The sequence below is a fragment of the Thunnus thynnus genome, chromosome 24, assembly GCF_963924715.1.
Source record: "Thunnus thynnus chromosome 24, fThuThy2.1, whole genome shotgun sequence".
NCBI lineage: Eukaryota > Metazoa > Chordata > Actinopteri > Scombriformes > Scombridae > Thunnus > Thunnus thynnus.
Window position 1 is genome coordinate 16,498,170 of NC_089540.1, and position 15,206 is coordinate 16,513,375.

Consider the following 15,206-nt stretch of genomic DNA (forward strand, 5'->3'; position numbering starts at 1 on the left):
TGTGAAATAAATAAAGAATTGTCACAACCATGATGCATCTATCACACAGTGAATCCATATTAGAAGTTTTTTAACTGCTGATATTCAAACAAATGTTGGTCAGATATGTCTTTGTCAGTATTTAGTTGCAAATAAATCTATTTTATATTATATTCTGTTGGGGGTTGCAAGGTGGACCCAAATGCAGACACAGACAAAAGTGACAGTGAATGAAATAAGGCTTTATTGCCAGGGAAGTGGGGGCATGGAGGTGGATGGAGTGGAGATGAAGCACGCTGAGGCAGAGGACTGGAGGGATGAGAGGAGAGAGGGAGAATGGCAAGGGCTAGCAGAAGGGAGGAGGTGGTGATGGGCTGGAGAGCAGGTAAGCTGGCAGGTGAGCGATGGTCCAGGGGCACTAGAGAGAGAGACAGCAGGTAGCAAAAATCCAAACTTGGAGAAATCACGATAGCTAAGTGAGAGGCCCAAAGCGTATGCTACCACTTGAGTAGAAATAACAACCTGGCGATGAGTGGATGATGAGCCGGGGTATATATACACTGCAAGCTGATGAATTGATGAGAGTCAGGTGAGCAGACTGGGAGATGTGATGAGCTGATTGTGGACAGGGGTGTAGAGCTGGAAGCCAGGAGAGCCAACGCCCAGGCCAACACACACACCCACACAAACAAACACACAGTGGGTACGTCTCATGTATCTTATTTTATGGCTCCTCGCTCCTCGCTCCCCGCCTGAACCGGAAGTTGTTCCTGATGCGCCATTTTGACGATCGTCCCAAGTCTCTTATTTTGCTCGGAGGAGCGGGGAGCGAGGAAACATGAGAGCAGCCTTCACGGAAGTCTTTTACCAGCCGACACGCCCCCTTATTGGATATCAGTTATTGATTGGATGCTGCTGCTGATCAGACTGATCTGATACATCATTGCAGTTTCATACCGAAGTGGAGACAGATTATAGATCCAATTTAAATGTATCACTCCCAAGTTTTCTGCTTTACTTGTTTTCTGATTCATCATATAGTTAAAATCTGTTAATTGTCGGTCTGATCAACAAAAGAACCATTAACAACTTTCTTCATGTATTAGAAAGATTTTTTTTTCTTTTCATGATCTATTATTTCCTCCATTAAACTGTTTCTTGCTGACAGACAGACTCTTCCTGACTTTCATTTTATCCATAATGACAGTTAAACACATTTATATTTTACATCATTTATCGTCATTTCCATTCAGTTACATGCGAGGCTGAAAATTCCTGAGTGTTGGGTTTGATATGAGTTACATCATTTCCATTTTCCCTGAAACATTTAGCCAAATACATATTTTCCAGTGTTCAGAAGAAATGATCATATTCTGGGTTATTGAATGATGAATTCACTATCAGGATTATCAAAAAATACAGATACAAATAATCAATAAATAGTATAAACGCATTCTGCAAGTAGAAATGGTTCCTGTGCCTCTGAGCAAGACACAGTATAAATGCAAAATGCAGGTTTTTATTTTGGTGTTTGTTAGACAGGTAACAGGTTGCAGAGAGAAAACAGCTGCTCTAGCGGTGATAACAGTGAACCTTTATTAGTGTTAGCACAGTGCACATGTGTACAGACACAAACTCCATCAGAAGTTTCTACAGCTGTTAAAGCCGACTGACAGCTGATCCAGCTGTGATCAGCTGTCGCCGTCATCAGAAACGGACGTCGCTTCACATGACGCTTCAGAGGAGAGGACGTCTCATGGGTGCATCCCAAGTCTCTTAAATTGCATCCACGTTTCCTTCACTTGAGTCTTTTCCTTGCGTCTTAGTCCCTCCCACCGTGGATGCAAGGAGAGACGCAAGGAAACCAAGCGAGGAGAGAGGAAACGAGGAAATTTGAAAAGAGACATGAGACGTCCTGTAGTGAGTATTTTCAGCTTGATCCCCTTATTCTTACAGTACACTTACCTCTGTTTGTAATCAAAAAACATAAATAAAGATGTCATACTGTGAGAACAAGACAAGTTTATTTGTACAGCACATTTCAACAACAAGACTATTCAAAGTTGTTTTTTTACATAGAACAAAAAAAAAGCATCAAGAAAAGAAACAAAACACAAGTGCAGACATCATCATCATCAGCAGCAGCAGCAGCAGCAGCAGCAGTCTTTTCTCAAAGATTGAGAAGACTCTGCAGATTGAACAGAGTTTGGTAACTTGTTCCACCACCGAGGAACTACAGAAGAGAAGAGTCTAGTAGCGACTTAGAGCCCTGTTGTGGTACCAGGCGCCTTTCATTGGCAGAGCGTAGTGAGCAGGAGGGAGTGTAGACCTGAATGAGAGAGTTCAGGTAGGTGGGAGCCGTTTAAGTTGCTGTTTTATAAGCGAGTGTCAGGGTTTTGAATTTGATGCTGGAAGCAACTGGGAGCCAGTGGAGGGACATGAACAGCAGGGTGACGTGTGCTGTTTTGGGCTGGTTGAAGACCAGACGTGCCGCCACGTTCTGGATCATCTGCAGAGGTTTTTACCTCTACAATCAACAACTTGTTTCTTCTCTTTCACATGTTAGCAGTTTAAAAATGTTCCTCAGACTTCAGAACTTCCTGTTTCCATCATCAAATCTCCGTAGGAAGCCAGTAATCATCTGACCCTCATAAGTTGGATATGTACTGTATTTAATTTGACTCTGGTGAAGGTTAGAGGATTCTTGTTTCTCTAAGCTTTTTGAAGAAGTTCATTTGGCGCTTGACACTGAGTCTTAATATTGTGCCACCAAATGCTCATGTTGGTATAGATATTATGAGTTCAAAGGCATCATAAAATAACTAAAGTTTCTTCTTTTCTTTTATAGACTTAAATCTAAGTTACATGTGTCATTGTATGTAGCGTTGTATTTTGTATAACATCTACTGTGTGTTATTTGCTTTGTACTGTTTGTTATTGTGCTGTTATATGTTTTAATTGTAAGGAACTGCAGATGAAAATTAGCTCTGATGCAGTACATCAAATGTTAACATTTATGTTAAACACTGTACATGATCCCAATAAATACAATACAACAAAAAAAATAAATAATAAAAAACAAAAGTGCATACTGACTGAACCAGGGCTCACGAAAGAGACAACAAAACAGATCCAAATGTAAAATAAAGAGATTTAGATGAACAAAAACACAATAACTCAAATACAGTAACCACTGCCAACTTAATAAATTAATTTAGAGATGCACAACCACAAACCTCCACCTGGCTGCAGGTTTTTCACACAGTCCTGCTCACAGGTGTCAGCATTTAACACTGTTTGTAGTCACATCTGTTGGGAAGGATCAGCCCAAAGCAGTTACATTCAGTGATGAAACTCTGAACTTCTGTCCTGACAGACAACAAATCTGCTGTTTGGTATAATCCTGCAGGTTGTTTTTTTTATAGTAAAAACAAACCCAAAGTACTTCAGCTTTGGGCCTCATCTTCTGGATCTGCTGTCTGTTCATCCATCAGCAGCGTGTATCCAGGTCATCAGGAATCATTGGTGACTCCTCTGTAAAATGATAAAAGAAAGAAATTTAGTTTACTGCTGTTGCTGCTGTAAATTTTGGCATCATTCTGACTGGATACAATAATATTTCTTTCACCAGTTTCATTGCTGGGATCTGGTGACTAAGCACTTTCCTGGTCCTGGGTGGATGTTTCAGGGACATCTGGACTTGTTGTTGACCTCTCTGTCAAATGATAAAAGAATTGTCATGACTACAATACACCTGTCACACAGTGCGATCTCTCATTTATAAATTATCAAAATAGTTCAAGATAAATGTATTAGTTTTACAGTCTAGGAGGATTTACAGTCGAGCCAAGTGAATACATCATGAAGCAAGTTGGTGTGAAAATGTACTATCTTACCTCGCACTGTCCCGTTTGCAGCTTTTCCTGTATTGAAGATGAATAAGTGTGAGTTAACTCACTGGAATTCTTCATTGGGGTTTAAGGTTTATCTTAGACTTCTGGGTATTAAAATAAAAATGTCCTGACAGCTCTGATGGCAAGTTGAAGAAAGTCTCAGTTATCTTCTGTTTTAGTAGTCATGGTAATATCACACTTTAAAAGTACTCCATTAGTCCAATCAATAAAAGTTTGTAGTCAAAATTTTACTTAAGTAAAAGTACAAACATGTTAGCAGAAAAAGATACTTAAAGTATCAAAAGTAAAAGTACTTGTTATGCAGAAAAATGGCCCCTGTGAGTGTTAAAATTTTACTGCTCTGGATCAAAGTTCTGCTTGTTTCAACTAATTTACTTAAAACAAATAATTTATATGATGATCACAGTTTTGTATGTAAAATTGGAATCTACAAGGTACCCAGTAACTGTAGCTGTCGGATAAATGTAGTGGAGTAAAAAGTATAATACTTCCCTCTGAAATGGAGATGAAATATAAAGTAGCATAAAATGGAAACACTCGAGTGAAGTTAAAGTACCTCAAAATGATGCTTAAGTACAGAAAGAATGTAAATGCAGTTACTGTGGGGAATATAATTGGTGCTTTCAACGGGTGAAATCTGACTGTCATGGCTTTGGCCATCAAACCTGTTGGATATTAAAACATTTCACTTACCAGTTTCTTTACTGGTTTCTGGAGGCACAGTAGATGTTTTATCCTGGGAGGATGTTTCTTCTACAAGACTTGCTGGTCTCTCTGTTAAAATGTTAAAAAGTTCAAAGAACTGTCACAGTCACAATGCATCTGTCACACACTGCTGATAAAACAGCTAAAGTGGTAACATATTTATACACAAATGAAGCAATTATCCATCAATAAATTGTTCAAATTAAAAAGGGATTTACAAACTCAACTTTAAAACAGTCAATAAGTACATCATTTAAAATTACATTAATGAATACCCAAATAAACAATGGAATTTCAAAATCAATTTGAGTATGCAGTTTTAAAATGAAAATTAAATAACTGAATTTGCGAACTGAATTAAGAATACAGCTTGTAATCAGGTATTCAAAAGGGAAATTCCCTTTCCCATTTGCATTTCCATTTCCTCGCTGCTTTTCCTTTTGCTATTGGCTTCGCTGAGTCATTTCGCCTCTCCTTTACCCCGTCCATTTAGATTTTCCGTGACACTTTGGACTCTGCACTGTATGTAAATAACATATGCCTAATTGGTGTGAAAATGTACTATCTTACCTCGCACTGTCCCGTTTGCAGCTTTTCCTGTATTGAAGATGAATAAGTGTGAGTTAACTCACTGGAATTCTTCATTGGGGTTTAAGGTTTATCTTAGACTTCTGGGTATTAAAATAAAAATGTCCTGACAGCTCTGATGGCAAGTTGAAGAAAGTCTCAGTTATCTTATGTTTTAGTAGTCATGGTAATATCACACTTTAAAAGTGCTCCATTAGTCCAGTAAATAAAAGTCTGTAGTCAAAATTTTACTTAAGTAAAAGTACAAACATGTTCACAGAAAAATATACTTAAAGTATCAAAAGTAAAAGTACTTGTTATGCAGAAAAATGGCCCCTATGCTGCTAATTTCAACTACTTATAACTAATATTTTATAAGATGATCACATTTTTGTATGTAAAAGTGGAATCTACAAGGTACCCAGTAACTGTAGCTGTCAGATAAATGTAGTGGAGTAAAAAGTATGATACTTCCCTCTGAAATGGAGATGAAATATAAAGTAGCATAAAATGGAAACACTCGAGTGAAGTTAAAGTACCTCAAAATGATGCTTAAGTACAGAAAGAATGTAAATGCAGTTACTGTGGGGAATATAATTGGTGCTTTCAACGAGTGAAATCTGACTGTCATGGCTTTGGCCATCAAACCTGTTGGATATTAAAACATTTCACTTACCAGTTTCTTTACTGGTTTCTGGAGGCACAGTAGATGTTTTATCCTGGGAGGATGTTTCTTCTACAAGACTTGCTGGTCTCTCTGTTAAAATGTTAAAAAGTTCAAAGAACTGTCACAGTCACAATGCATCTGTCACACACTGCTGATAAAACAGCTAAAGTGGTAACATATTTTATAAAGTTTTTACAAACCCAAAAGAAAACACAAAATGATTCAAAAGTTAAAGTTGTTTCATAATCTGGGTCTTACTGGGTCAGTATGATCATGTTTCACTCACCAGTTTTATTGCTGGTATCTGGGGACTCCAGGTCCTGGGTGGATGTTTTTTTGACAGGTGTAGGCATTTCTGACATCTCTGTGAAATAAATAAAGAATTGTCACAACTATGATGCATCTATCACACAGTGAATCAATATTAGAAGTTTTTTAACTGCTGCTATTCAAAAAAATGTTGGTCAGATATGTCTTTGTCAGTATTTAGTTGCAAATAAATCTATTTGTCAGAATACATGTTTTATTTTTATCTGTTAAAACAAACAGCAGTATGATTGATGACTGTGTGATATGGAGGACCAGAAAGGTCACAGAAATAGTAATAAAGTACTTAATTAATTAATTAATTATAAGTACTTGTAGAATAAAAACAGGAATTTATAAATACGTTTATAAATCAATTAATGAATTCATGATTAATCCATAAATAGACTAAATTACAAAGTAATTCATTATTTTACATTTTAGTGGGCAATAAAAGGAGGAATTATAAAAAGAGTTTACAAATGAAGCAATTATCCATCAATAAATTGTTCAAATTAAAAAGGGATTTACAAACTCAACTTTAAAACAGTCAATAAGTACATCATTTAAAATTACATTAATGAATACCCAAATAAACAATGGAATTTCAAAATCAATTTGAGTATGCAGTTTTAAAATGAAAATTAAATAACTGAATTTGCGAACTGAATTAAGAATACAGCTTGTAATCAGGTATTCAAAAGGGAAATTCCCTTTCCCATTTGCATTTCCATTTCCTCGCTGCTTTTCCTTTTGCTATTGGCTTCGCTGAGTCATTTCGCCTCTCCTTTACCCCGTCCATTTAGATTTTCCGTGACACTTTGGACTCTGCACTGTATGTAAATAACATATGCCTAATTGGTGTGAAAATGTACTATCTTACCTCGCACTGTCCCGTTTGCAGCTTTTCCTGTATTGAAGATGAATAAGTGTGAGTTAACTCACTGGAATTCTTCATTGGGGTTTAAGGTTTATCTTAGACTTCTGGGTATTAAAATAAAAATGTCCTGACAGCTCTGATGGCAAGTTGAAGAAAGTCTCAGTTATCTTATGTTTTAGTAGTCATGGTAATATCACACTTTAAAAGTGCTCCATTAGTCCAGTAAATAAAAGTCTGTAGTCAAAATTTTACTTAAGTAAAAGTACAAACATGTTCACAGAAAAATATACTTAAAGTATCAAAAGTAAAAGTACTTGTTATGCAGAAAAATGGCCCCTATGCTGCTAATTTCAACTACTTATAACTAATATTTTATAAGATGATCACATTTTTGTATGTAAAAGTGGAATCTACAAGGTACCCAGTAACTGTAGCTGTCAGATAAATGTAGTGGAGTAAAAAGTATGATACTTCCCTCTGAAATGGAGATGAAATATAAAGTAGCATAAAATGGAAACACTCGAGTGAAGTTAAAGTACCTCAAAATGATGCTTAAGTACAGAAAGAATGTAAATGCAGTTACTGTGGGGAATATAATTGGTGCTTTCAACGAGTGAAATCTGACTGTCATGGCTTTGGCCATCAAACCTGTTGGATATTAAAACATTTCACTTACCAGTTTCTTTACTGGTTTCTGGAGGCACAGTAGATGTTTTATCCTGGGAGGATGTTTCTTCTACAAGACTTGCTGGTCTCTCTGTTAAAATGTTAAAAAGTTCAAAGAACTGTCACAGTCACAATGCATCTGTCACACACTGCTGATAAAACAGCTAAAGTGGTAACATATTTATACACAAATGAAGCAATTATCCATCAATAAATTGTTCAAATTAAAAAGGGATTTACAAACTCAACTTTAAAACAGTCAATAAGTACATCATTTAAAATTACATTAATGAATACCCAAATAAACAATGGAATTTCAAAATCAATTTGAGTATGCAGTTTTAAAATGAAAATTAAATAACTGAATTTGCGAACTGAATTAAGAATACAGCTTGTAATCAGGTATTCAAAAGGGAAATTCCCTTTCCCATTTGCATTTCCATTTCCTCGCTGCTTTTCCTTTTGCTATTGGCTTCGCTGAGTCATTTCGCCTCTCCTTTACCCCGTCCATTTAGATTTTCCGTGACACTTTGGACTCTGCACTGTATGTAAATAACATATGCCTAATTGGTGTGAAAATGTACTATCTTACCTCGCACTGTCCCGTTTGCAGCTTTTCCTGTATTGAAGATGAATAAGTGTGAGTTAACTCACTGGAATTCTTCATTGGGGTTTAAGGTTTATCTTAGACTTCTGGGTATTAAAATAAAAATGTCCTGACAGCTCTGATGGCAAGTTGAAGAAAGTCTCAGTTATCTTATGTTTTAGTAGTCATGGTAATATCACACTTTAAAAGTGCTCCATTAGTCCAGTAAATAAAAGTCTGTAGTCAAAATTTTACTTAAGTAAAAGTACAAACATGTTCACAGAAAAATATACTTAAAGTATCAAAAGTAAAAGTACTTGTTATGCAGAAAAATGGCCCCTATGCTGCTAATTTCAACTACTTATAACTAATATTTTATAAGATGATCACATTTTTGTATGTAAAAGTGGAATCTACAAGGTACCCAGTAACTGTAGCTGTCAGATAAATGTAGTGGAGTAAAAAGTATGATACTTCCCTCTGAAATGGAGATGAAATATAAAGTAGCATAAAATGGAAACACTCGAGTGAAGTTAAAGTACCTCAAAATGATGCTTAAGTACAGAAAGAATGTAAATGCAGTTACTGTGGGGAATATAATTGGTGCTTTCAACGAGTGAAATCTGACTGTCATGGCTTTGGCCATCAAACCTGTTGGATATTAAAACATTTCACTTACCAGTTTCTTTACTGGTTTCTGGAGGCACAGTAGATGTTTTATCCTGGGAGGATGTTTCTTCTACAAGACTTGCTGGTCTCTCTGTTAAAATGTTAAAAAGTTCAAAGAACTGTCACAGTCACAATGCATCTGTCACACACTGCTGATAAAACAGCTAAAGTGGTAACATATTTATACACAAATGAAGCAATTATCCATCAATAAATTGTTCAAATTAAAAAGGGATTTACAAACTCAACTTTAAAACAGTCAATAAGTACATCATTTAAAATTACATTAATGAATACCCAAATAAACAATGGAATTTCAAAATCAATTTGAGTATGCAGTTTTAAAATGAAAATTAAATAACTGAATTTGCGAACTGAATTAAGAATACAGCTTGTAATCAGGTATTCAAAAGGGAAATTCCCTTTCCCATTTGCATTTCCATTTCCTCGCTGCTTTTCCTTTTGCTATTGGCTTCGCTGAGTCATTTCGCCTCTCCTTTACCCCGTCCATTTAGATTTTCCGTGACACTTTGGACTCTGCACTGTATGTAAATAACATATGCCTAATTGGTGTGAAAATGTACTATCTTACCTCGCACTGTCCCGTTTGCAGCTTTTCCTGTATTGAAGATGAATAAGTGTGAGTTAACTCACTGGAATTCTTCATTGGGGTTTAAGGTTTATCTTAGACTTCTGGGTATTAAAATAAAAATGTCCTGACAGCTCTGATGGCAAGTTGAAGAAAGTCTCAGTTATCTTCTGTTTTAGTAGTCATACTAATATCACACTTTAAAAGTACTCCATTAGTCCAATCAATAAAAGTTTGTAGTCAAAATTTTACTTAAGTAAAAGTACAAACATGTTAGCAGAAAAAGATACTTAAAGTATCAAAAGTAAAAGTACTTGTTATGCAGAAAAATGGCCCCTGTGAGTGTTAAAATTTTACTGCTCTGGATCAAAGTTCTGCTTGTTTCAACTAATTTACTTAAAACAAATAATTTATATGATGATCACAGTTTTGTATGTAAAATTGGAATCTACAAGGTACCCAGTAACTGTAGCTGTCGGATAAATGTAGTGGAGTAAAAAGTATAATACTTCCCTCTGAAATGGAGATGAAATATAAAGTAGCATAAAATGGAAACACTCGAGTGAAGTTAAAGTACCTCAAAATGATGCTTAAGTACAGAAAGAATGTAAATGCAGTTACTGTGGGGAATATAATTGGTGCTTTCAACGGGTGAAATCTGACTGTCATGGCTTTGGCCATCAAACCTGTTGGATATTAAAACATTTCACTTACCAGTTTCTTTACTGGTTTCTGGAGGCACAGTAGATGTTTTATCCTGGGAGGATGTTTCTTCTACAAGACTTGCTGGTCTCTCTGTTAAAATGTTAAAAAGTTCAAAGAACTGTCACAGTCACAATGCATCTGTCACACACTGCTGATAAAACAGCTAAAGTGGTAACATATTTATACACAAATGAAGCAATTATCCATCAATAAATTGTTCAAATTAAAAAGGGATTTACAAACTCAACTTTAAAACAGTCAATAAGTACATCATTTAAAATTACATTAATGAATACCCAAATAAACAATGGAATTTCAAAATCAATTTGAGTATGCAGTTTTAAAATGAAAATTAAATAACTGAATTTGCGAACTGAATTAAGAATACAGCTTGTAATCAGGTATTCAAAAGGGAAATTCCCTTTCCCATTTGCATTTCCATTTCCTCGCTGCTTTTCCTTTTGCTATTGGCTTCGCTGAGTCATTTCGCCTCTCCTTTACCCCGTCCATTTAGATTTTCCGTGACACTTTGGACTCTGCACTGTATGTAAATAACATATGCCTAATTGGTGTGAAAATGTACTATCTTACCTCGCACTGTCCCGTTTGCAGCTTTTCCTGTATTGAAGATGAATAAGTGTGAGTTAACTCACTGGAATTCTTCATTGGGGTTTAAGGTTTATCTTAGACTTCTGGGTATTAAAATAAAAATGTCCTGACAGCTCTGATGGCAAGTTGAAGAAAGTCTCAGTTATCTTCTGTTTTAGTAGTCATACTAATATCACACTTTAAAAGTACTCCATTAGTCCAATCAATAAAAGTTTGTAGTCAAAATTTTACTTAAGTAAAAGTACAAACATGTTAGCAGAAAAAGATACTTAAAGTATCAAAAGTAAAAGTACTTGTTATGCAGAAAAATGGCCCCTGTGAGTGTTAAAATTTTACTGCTCTGGATCAAAGTTCTGCTTGTTTCAACTAATTTACTTAAAACAAATAATTTATATGATGATCACATTTTTGTATGTAAAAGTGGAATCTACAAGGTACCCAGTAACTGTAGCTGTCAGATAAATGTAGTGGAGTAAAAAGTATGATACTTCCCTCTGAAATGGAGATGAAATATAAAGTAGCATAAAATGGAAACACTCGAGTGAAGTTAAAGTACCTCAAAATGATGCTTAAGTACAGAAAGAATGTAAATGCAGTTACTGTGGGGAATATAATTGGTGCTTTCAACGGGTGAAATCTGACTGTCATGACTTTGGCCATCAAACCTGTTGGATATTAAAACATTTCACTTACCAGTTTCTTTACTGGTTTCTGGAGGCACAGTAGATGTTTTATCCTGGGAGGATGTTTCTTCTACAAGACTTGCTGGTCTCTCTGTTAAAATGTTAAAAAGTTCAAAGAACTGTCACAGTCACAATGCATCTGTCACACACTGCTGATAAAACAGCTAAAGTGGTAACATATTTATACACAAATGAAGCAATTATCCATCAATAAATTGTTCAAATTAAAAAGGGATTTACAAACTCAACTTTAAAACAGTCAATAAGTACATCATTTAAAATTACATTAATGAATACCCAAATAAACAATGGAATTTCAAAATCAATTTGAGTATGCAGTTTTAAAATGAAAATTAAATAACTGAATTTGCGAACTGAATTAAGAATACAGCTTGTAATCAGGTATTCAAAAGGGAAATTCCCTTTCCCATTTGCATTTCCATTTCCTCGCTGCTTTTCCTTTTGCTATTGGCTTCGCTGAGTCATTTCGCCTCTCCTTTACCCCGTCCATTTAGATTTTCCGTGACACTTTGGACTCTGCACTGTATGTAAATAACATATGCCTAATTGGTGTGAAAATGTACTATCTTACCTCGCACTGTCCCGTTTGCAGCTTTTCCTGTATTGAAGATGAATAAGTGTGAGTTAACTCACTGGAATTCTTCATTGGGGTTTAAGGTTTATCTTAGACTTCTGGGTATTAAAATAAAAATGTCCTGACAGCTCTGATGGCAAGTTGAAGAAAGTCTCAGTTATCTTATGTTTTAGTAGTCATGGTAATATCACACTTTAAAAGTGCTCCATTAGTCCAGTAAATAAAAGTCTGTAGTCAAAATTTTACTTAAGTAAAAGTACAAACATGTTCACAGAAAAATATACTTAAAGTATCAAAAGTAAAAGTACTTGTTATGCAGAAAAATGGCCCCTATGCTGCTAATTTCAACTACTTATAACTAATATTTTATAAGATGATCACATTTTTGTATGTAAAAGTGGAATCTACAAGGTACCCAGTAACTGTAGCTGTCAGATAAATGTAGTGGAGTAAAAAGTATGATACTTCCCTCTGAAATGGAGATGAAATATAAAGTAGCATAAAATGGAAACACTCGAGTGAAGTTAAAGTACCTCAAAATGATGCTTAAGTACAGAAAGAATGTAAATGCAGTTACTGTGGGGAATATAATTGGTGCTTTCAACGAGTGAAATCTGACTGTCATGGCTTTGGCCATCAAACCTGTTGGATATTAAAACATTTCACTTACCAGTTTCTTTACTGGTTTCTGGAGGCACAGTAGATGTTTTATCCTGGGAGGATGTTTCTTCTACAAGACTTGCTGGTCTCTCTGTTAAAAATGTTAAAAAGTTCAAAGAACTGTCACAGTCACAATGCATCTGTCACACACTGCTGATAAAACAGCTAAAGTGGTAACAAATTTTATAAAGTTTTTACAAACCCAAAAGAAAACACAAAATGATTCAACAAAAGTTAAAGTTGTTTCATAATCTGGGTCTTACTGGGTCAGTATGATCATGTTTCACTCACCAGTTTTATTGCTGGTATCTGGGGACTCCAGGTCCTGGGTGGATGTTTTTTCGACAGGTGTAGGCATTTCTGACATCTCTGTGAAATGAATAAAGAATTGTCACAACCATGATGCATCTATCACACAGTGAATCCATATTAGGAGTTTTTTAACTGCTGCTATTTAAACAAATGTTGGTCAGATATGTCTTTGTCAGTATTTAGTTGCAAATAAATCTTTTTGTCAGAATATATGTTTTAATTTTATCTGTTAAAACTAACAGCAGTATGATTGATGACTGTAAAACTTCATTTGTTTGTTAGGAAAACATCACATTACTAATCAACAACAACTAACAATGTGTCCAATTTGAGACTTTTTTACTTAACTGATTTTTAGAATTCAGCAATTTAAAAAAAAGTACATTGAATGCATTTGAAACACTGGTTTTTAATTACTTTTAAGTGCTGGATGCATGAAAACAGTACATTATTTAAAATATTGTCTTGTTAAATACTCTAAAATTATTAAAGACAAATAGGTGACCAATGTGAAAAAATGTTCTATCTTACCTTGCCATATCCCTACAGCAGCTCCTGTATAGAAGATGAATAACTGTGTGTTAACTCACTGGAATTCTTCATTAATCATGTTTTGTTTCATAATTAGGTTTTTATAAGTTACATTTTCTTTTGTGAATGTCAAACTTGTGCAACATGGGTATTAATAATACATTTGTAACATTCATAACTGCTCTTTTATCTGGTGGTTTTGTTTAGTTGAGAAAGTTGTAGAGATTAAATACTTGAATTAATTACAGATGTTGAAGGTGGCCTTTACAAACACAGGTTCTCATTAACAAATATAATGATATTAATAGTATTTACAGAGTGGACAATATGTGTAGAGTCATGAGAGATGGATTTTCCTAATACTCTGACAATGTTCTCAGAGGTGAGGAAGAATCAGCCAAAGAAAATGTAATGAGTCATACGTTTTAGTTTAGTGACAACACACAGTCTCTGCAGTACAGCTGAAGACTCGCCTGGTCTTGACCTTTTAAATATCGAACCTTCAAGGCTTTTTTATGGCTTCAAAGACGTCAGACATACAGATACAGAAAGGCAGACTGTCTCTGGTGCCTTTCAGTGTGTTTATCAATGAACCTCTACTTTACATTTTCAGCTCTGATTAGGAAGTTGTCTTCTGATGTTGCCACTAAGCAGAAGAGATAAAATAGTCCTGAAATTTCATTTACATTTAGAGAGAGATGGAGAACAACAATCAATAAAGGTCCCTAATCAAACATGAACCAGGGACGTTGTGGTTCATGGTCGACGCTTCACCTCTTAAATCCAATTTTTGCCACTCCTATAACTGAATAGTATCATGTATGTTTAATATAATGTATGTTGTTATTATTTTCTCTTTCTGTAATTGTCTTCAGTCTTTTTTTGTTATTTTACACTAAAAAAACAAGCTATTTTTTTTTAACTCCCATGAGGGCATTGAGTACAATTATTGGCATATTTCGATTAAATATATTGAGACATGAAAATTGTCTGATCTGTGAGATACTACGGTTCATGGTCTGCGTCTTAACCCATTAAATCCAGACTGAAACCTATTATTTTACTACAATTTAATTGTGTAATTGCTACCTTGTTCTGATTATTGTTCAATATTCACAGTCTTGCGTGCAAAAGCCATAAAAATGTATTATTTGTTGTTTTGTTGAACATTTGCTTTTTTTGTTTGTAAAATGTATTGAGACACTAAGTGATTTTACAGTCAAAGTAAGATCACTTAATTAGCATTTGTGCTTTCAGTAGTGTAGATGGAGACATGAAAGGTAGTGATGTTGCAGTTATTTGTTATGAGCTTTAACCACTAAGACAACAAGTCGACCCTGAAACATCCTTTTATGCAGATTCATCAAACATCTGGAGAGAATCTCTTGGTGTTGGTTGTGGTTGTGGATGTTTGCATGAGGATAGAAACTTCCTGTCTCTTAGCATGAAAATACATCATCAGGACTAATATTGTTGGTAGAATCACACTCTTGAAAGAACTTGAATATGTATGATGCACAACTAGATTAACATTATCAGTCAAATTTACATAAATATTAATATACCACACCTAGAGAAATATG

General features: G+C 35.0%; 1 protein-coding gene across 1 annotated transcript in view; it reads right to left on the reverse strand.

The window, feature by feature from the left end:
- LOC137177057 (uncharacterized) overlaps nt 1–13,296 on the reverse strand; it is a 15,870-nt gene extending 2,574 nt beyond the window's left edge. Inside the window, exons 1-15 of the mRNA XM_067583149.1 lie at nt 13,072–13,296; nt 12,791–12,871; nt 12,118–12,144; nt 11,536–11,616; nt 10,825–10,851; nt 10,243–10,323; nt 9,532–9,558; nt 8,950–9,030; nt 8,277–8,303; nt 7,695–7,775; nt 7,022–7,048; nt 6,119–6,196; nt 5,842–5,922; nt 5,169–5,195; nt 4,587–4,667 (exon numbers count right to left, since the gene is read on the reverse strand). Coding sequence (XP_067439250.1) covers nt 4,587–4,667; nt 5,169–5,195; nt 5,842–5,922; nt 6,119–6,196; nt 7,022–7,048; nt 7,695–7,775; nt 8,277–8,303; nt 8,950–9,030; nt 9,532–9,558; nt 10,243–10,323; nt 10,825–10,851; nt 11,536–11,616; nt 12,118–12,144; nt 12,791–12,871; nt 13,072–13,147 — 883 coding nt within the window. The 5' untranslated portion in view covers nt 13,148–13,296. The remainder of the gene's footprint in view (nt 1–4,586; nt 4,668–5,168; nt 5,196–5,841; nt 5,923–6,118; nt 6,197–7,021; nt 7,049–7,694; nt 7,776–8,276; nt 8,304–8,949; nt 9,031–9,531; nt 9,559–10,242; nt 10,324–10,824; nt 10,852–11,535; nt 11,617–12,117; nt 12,145–12,790; nt 12,872–13,071) is intronic.
- Between the last annotated feature and the right edge of the window lie 1,910 nt (nt 13,297–15,206).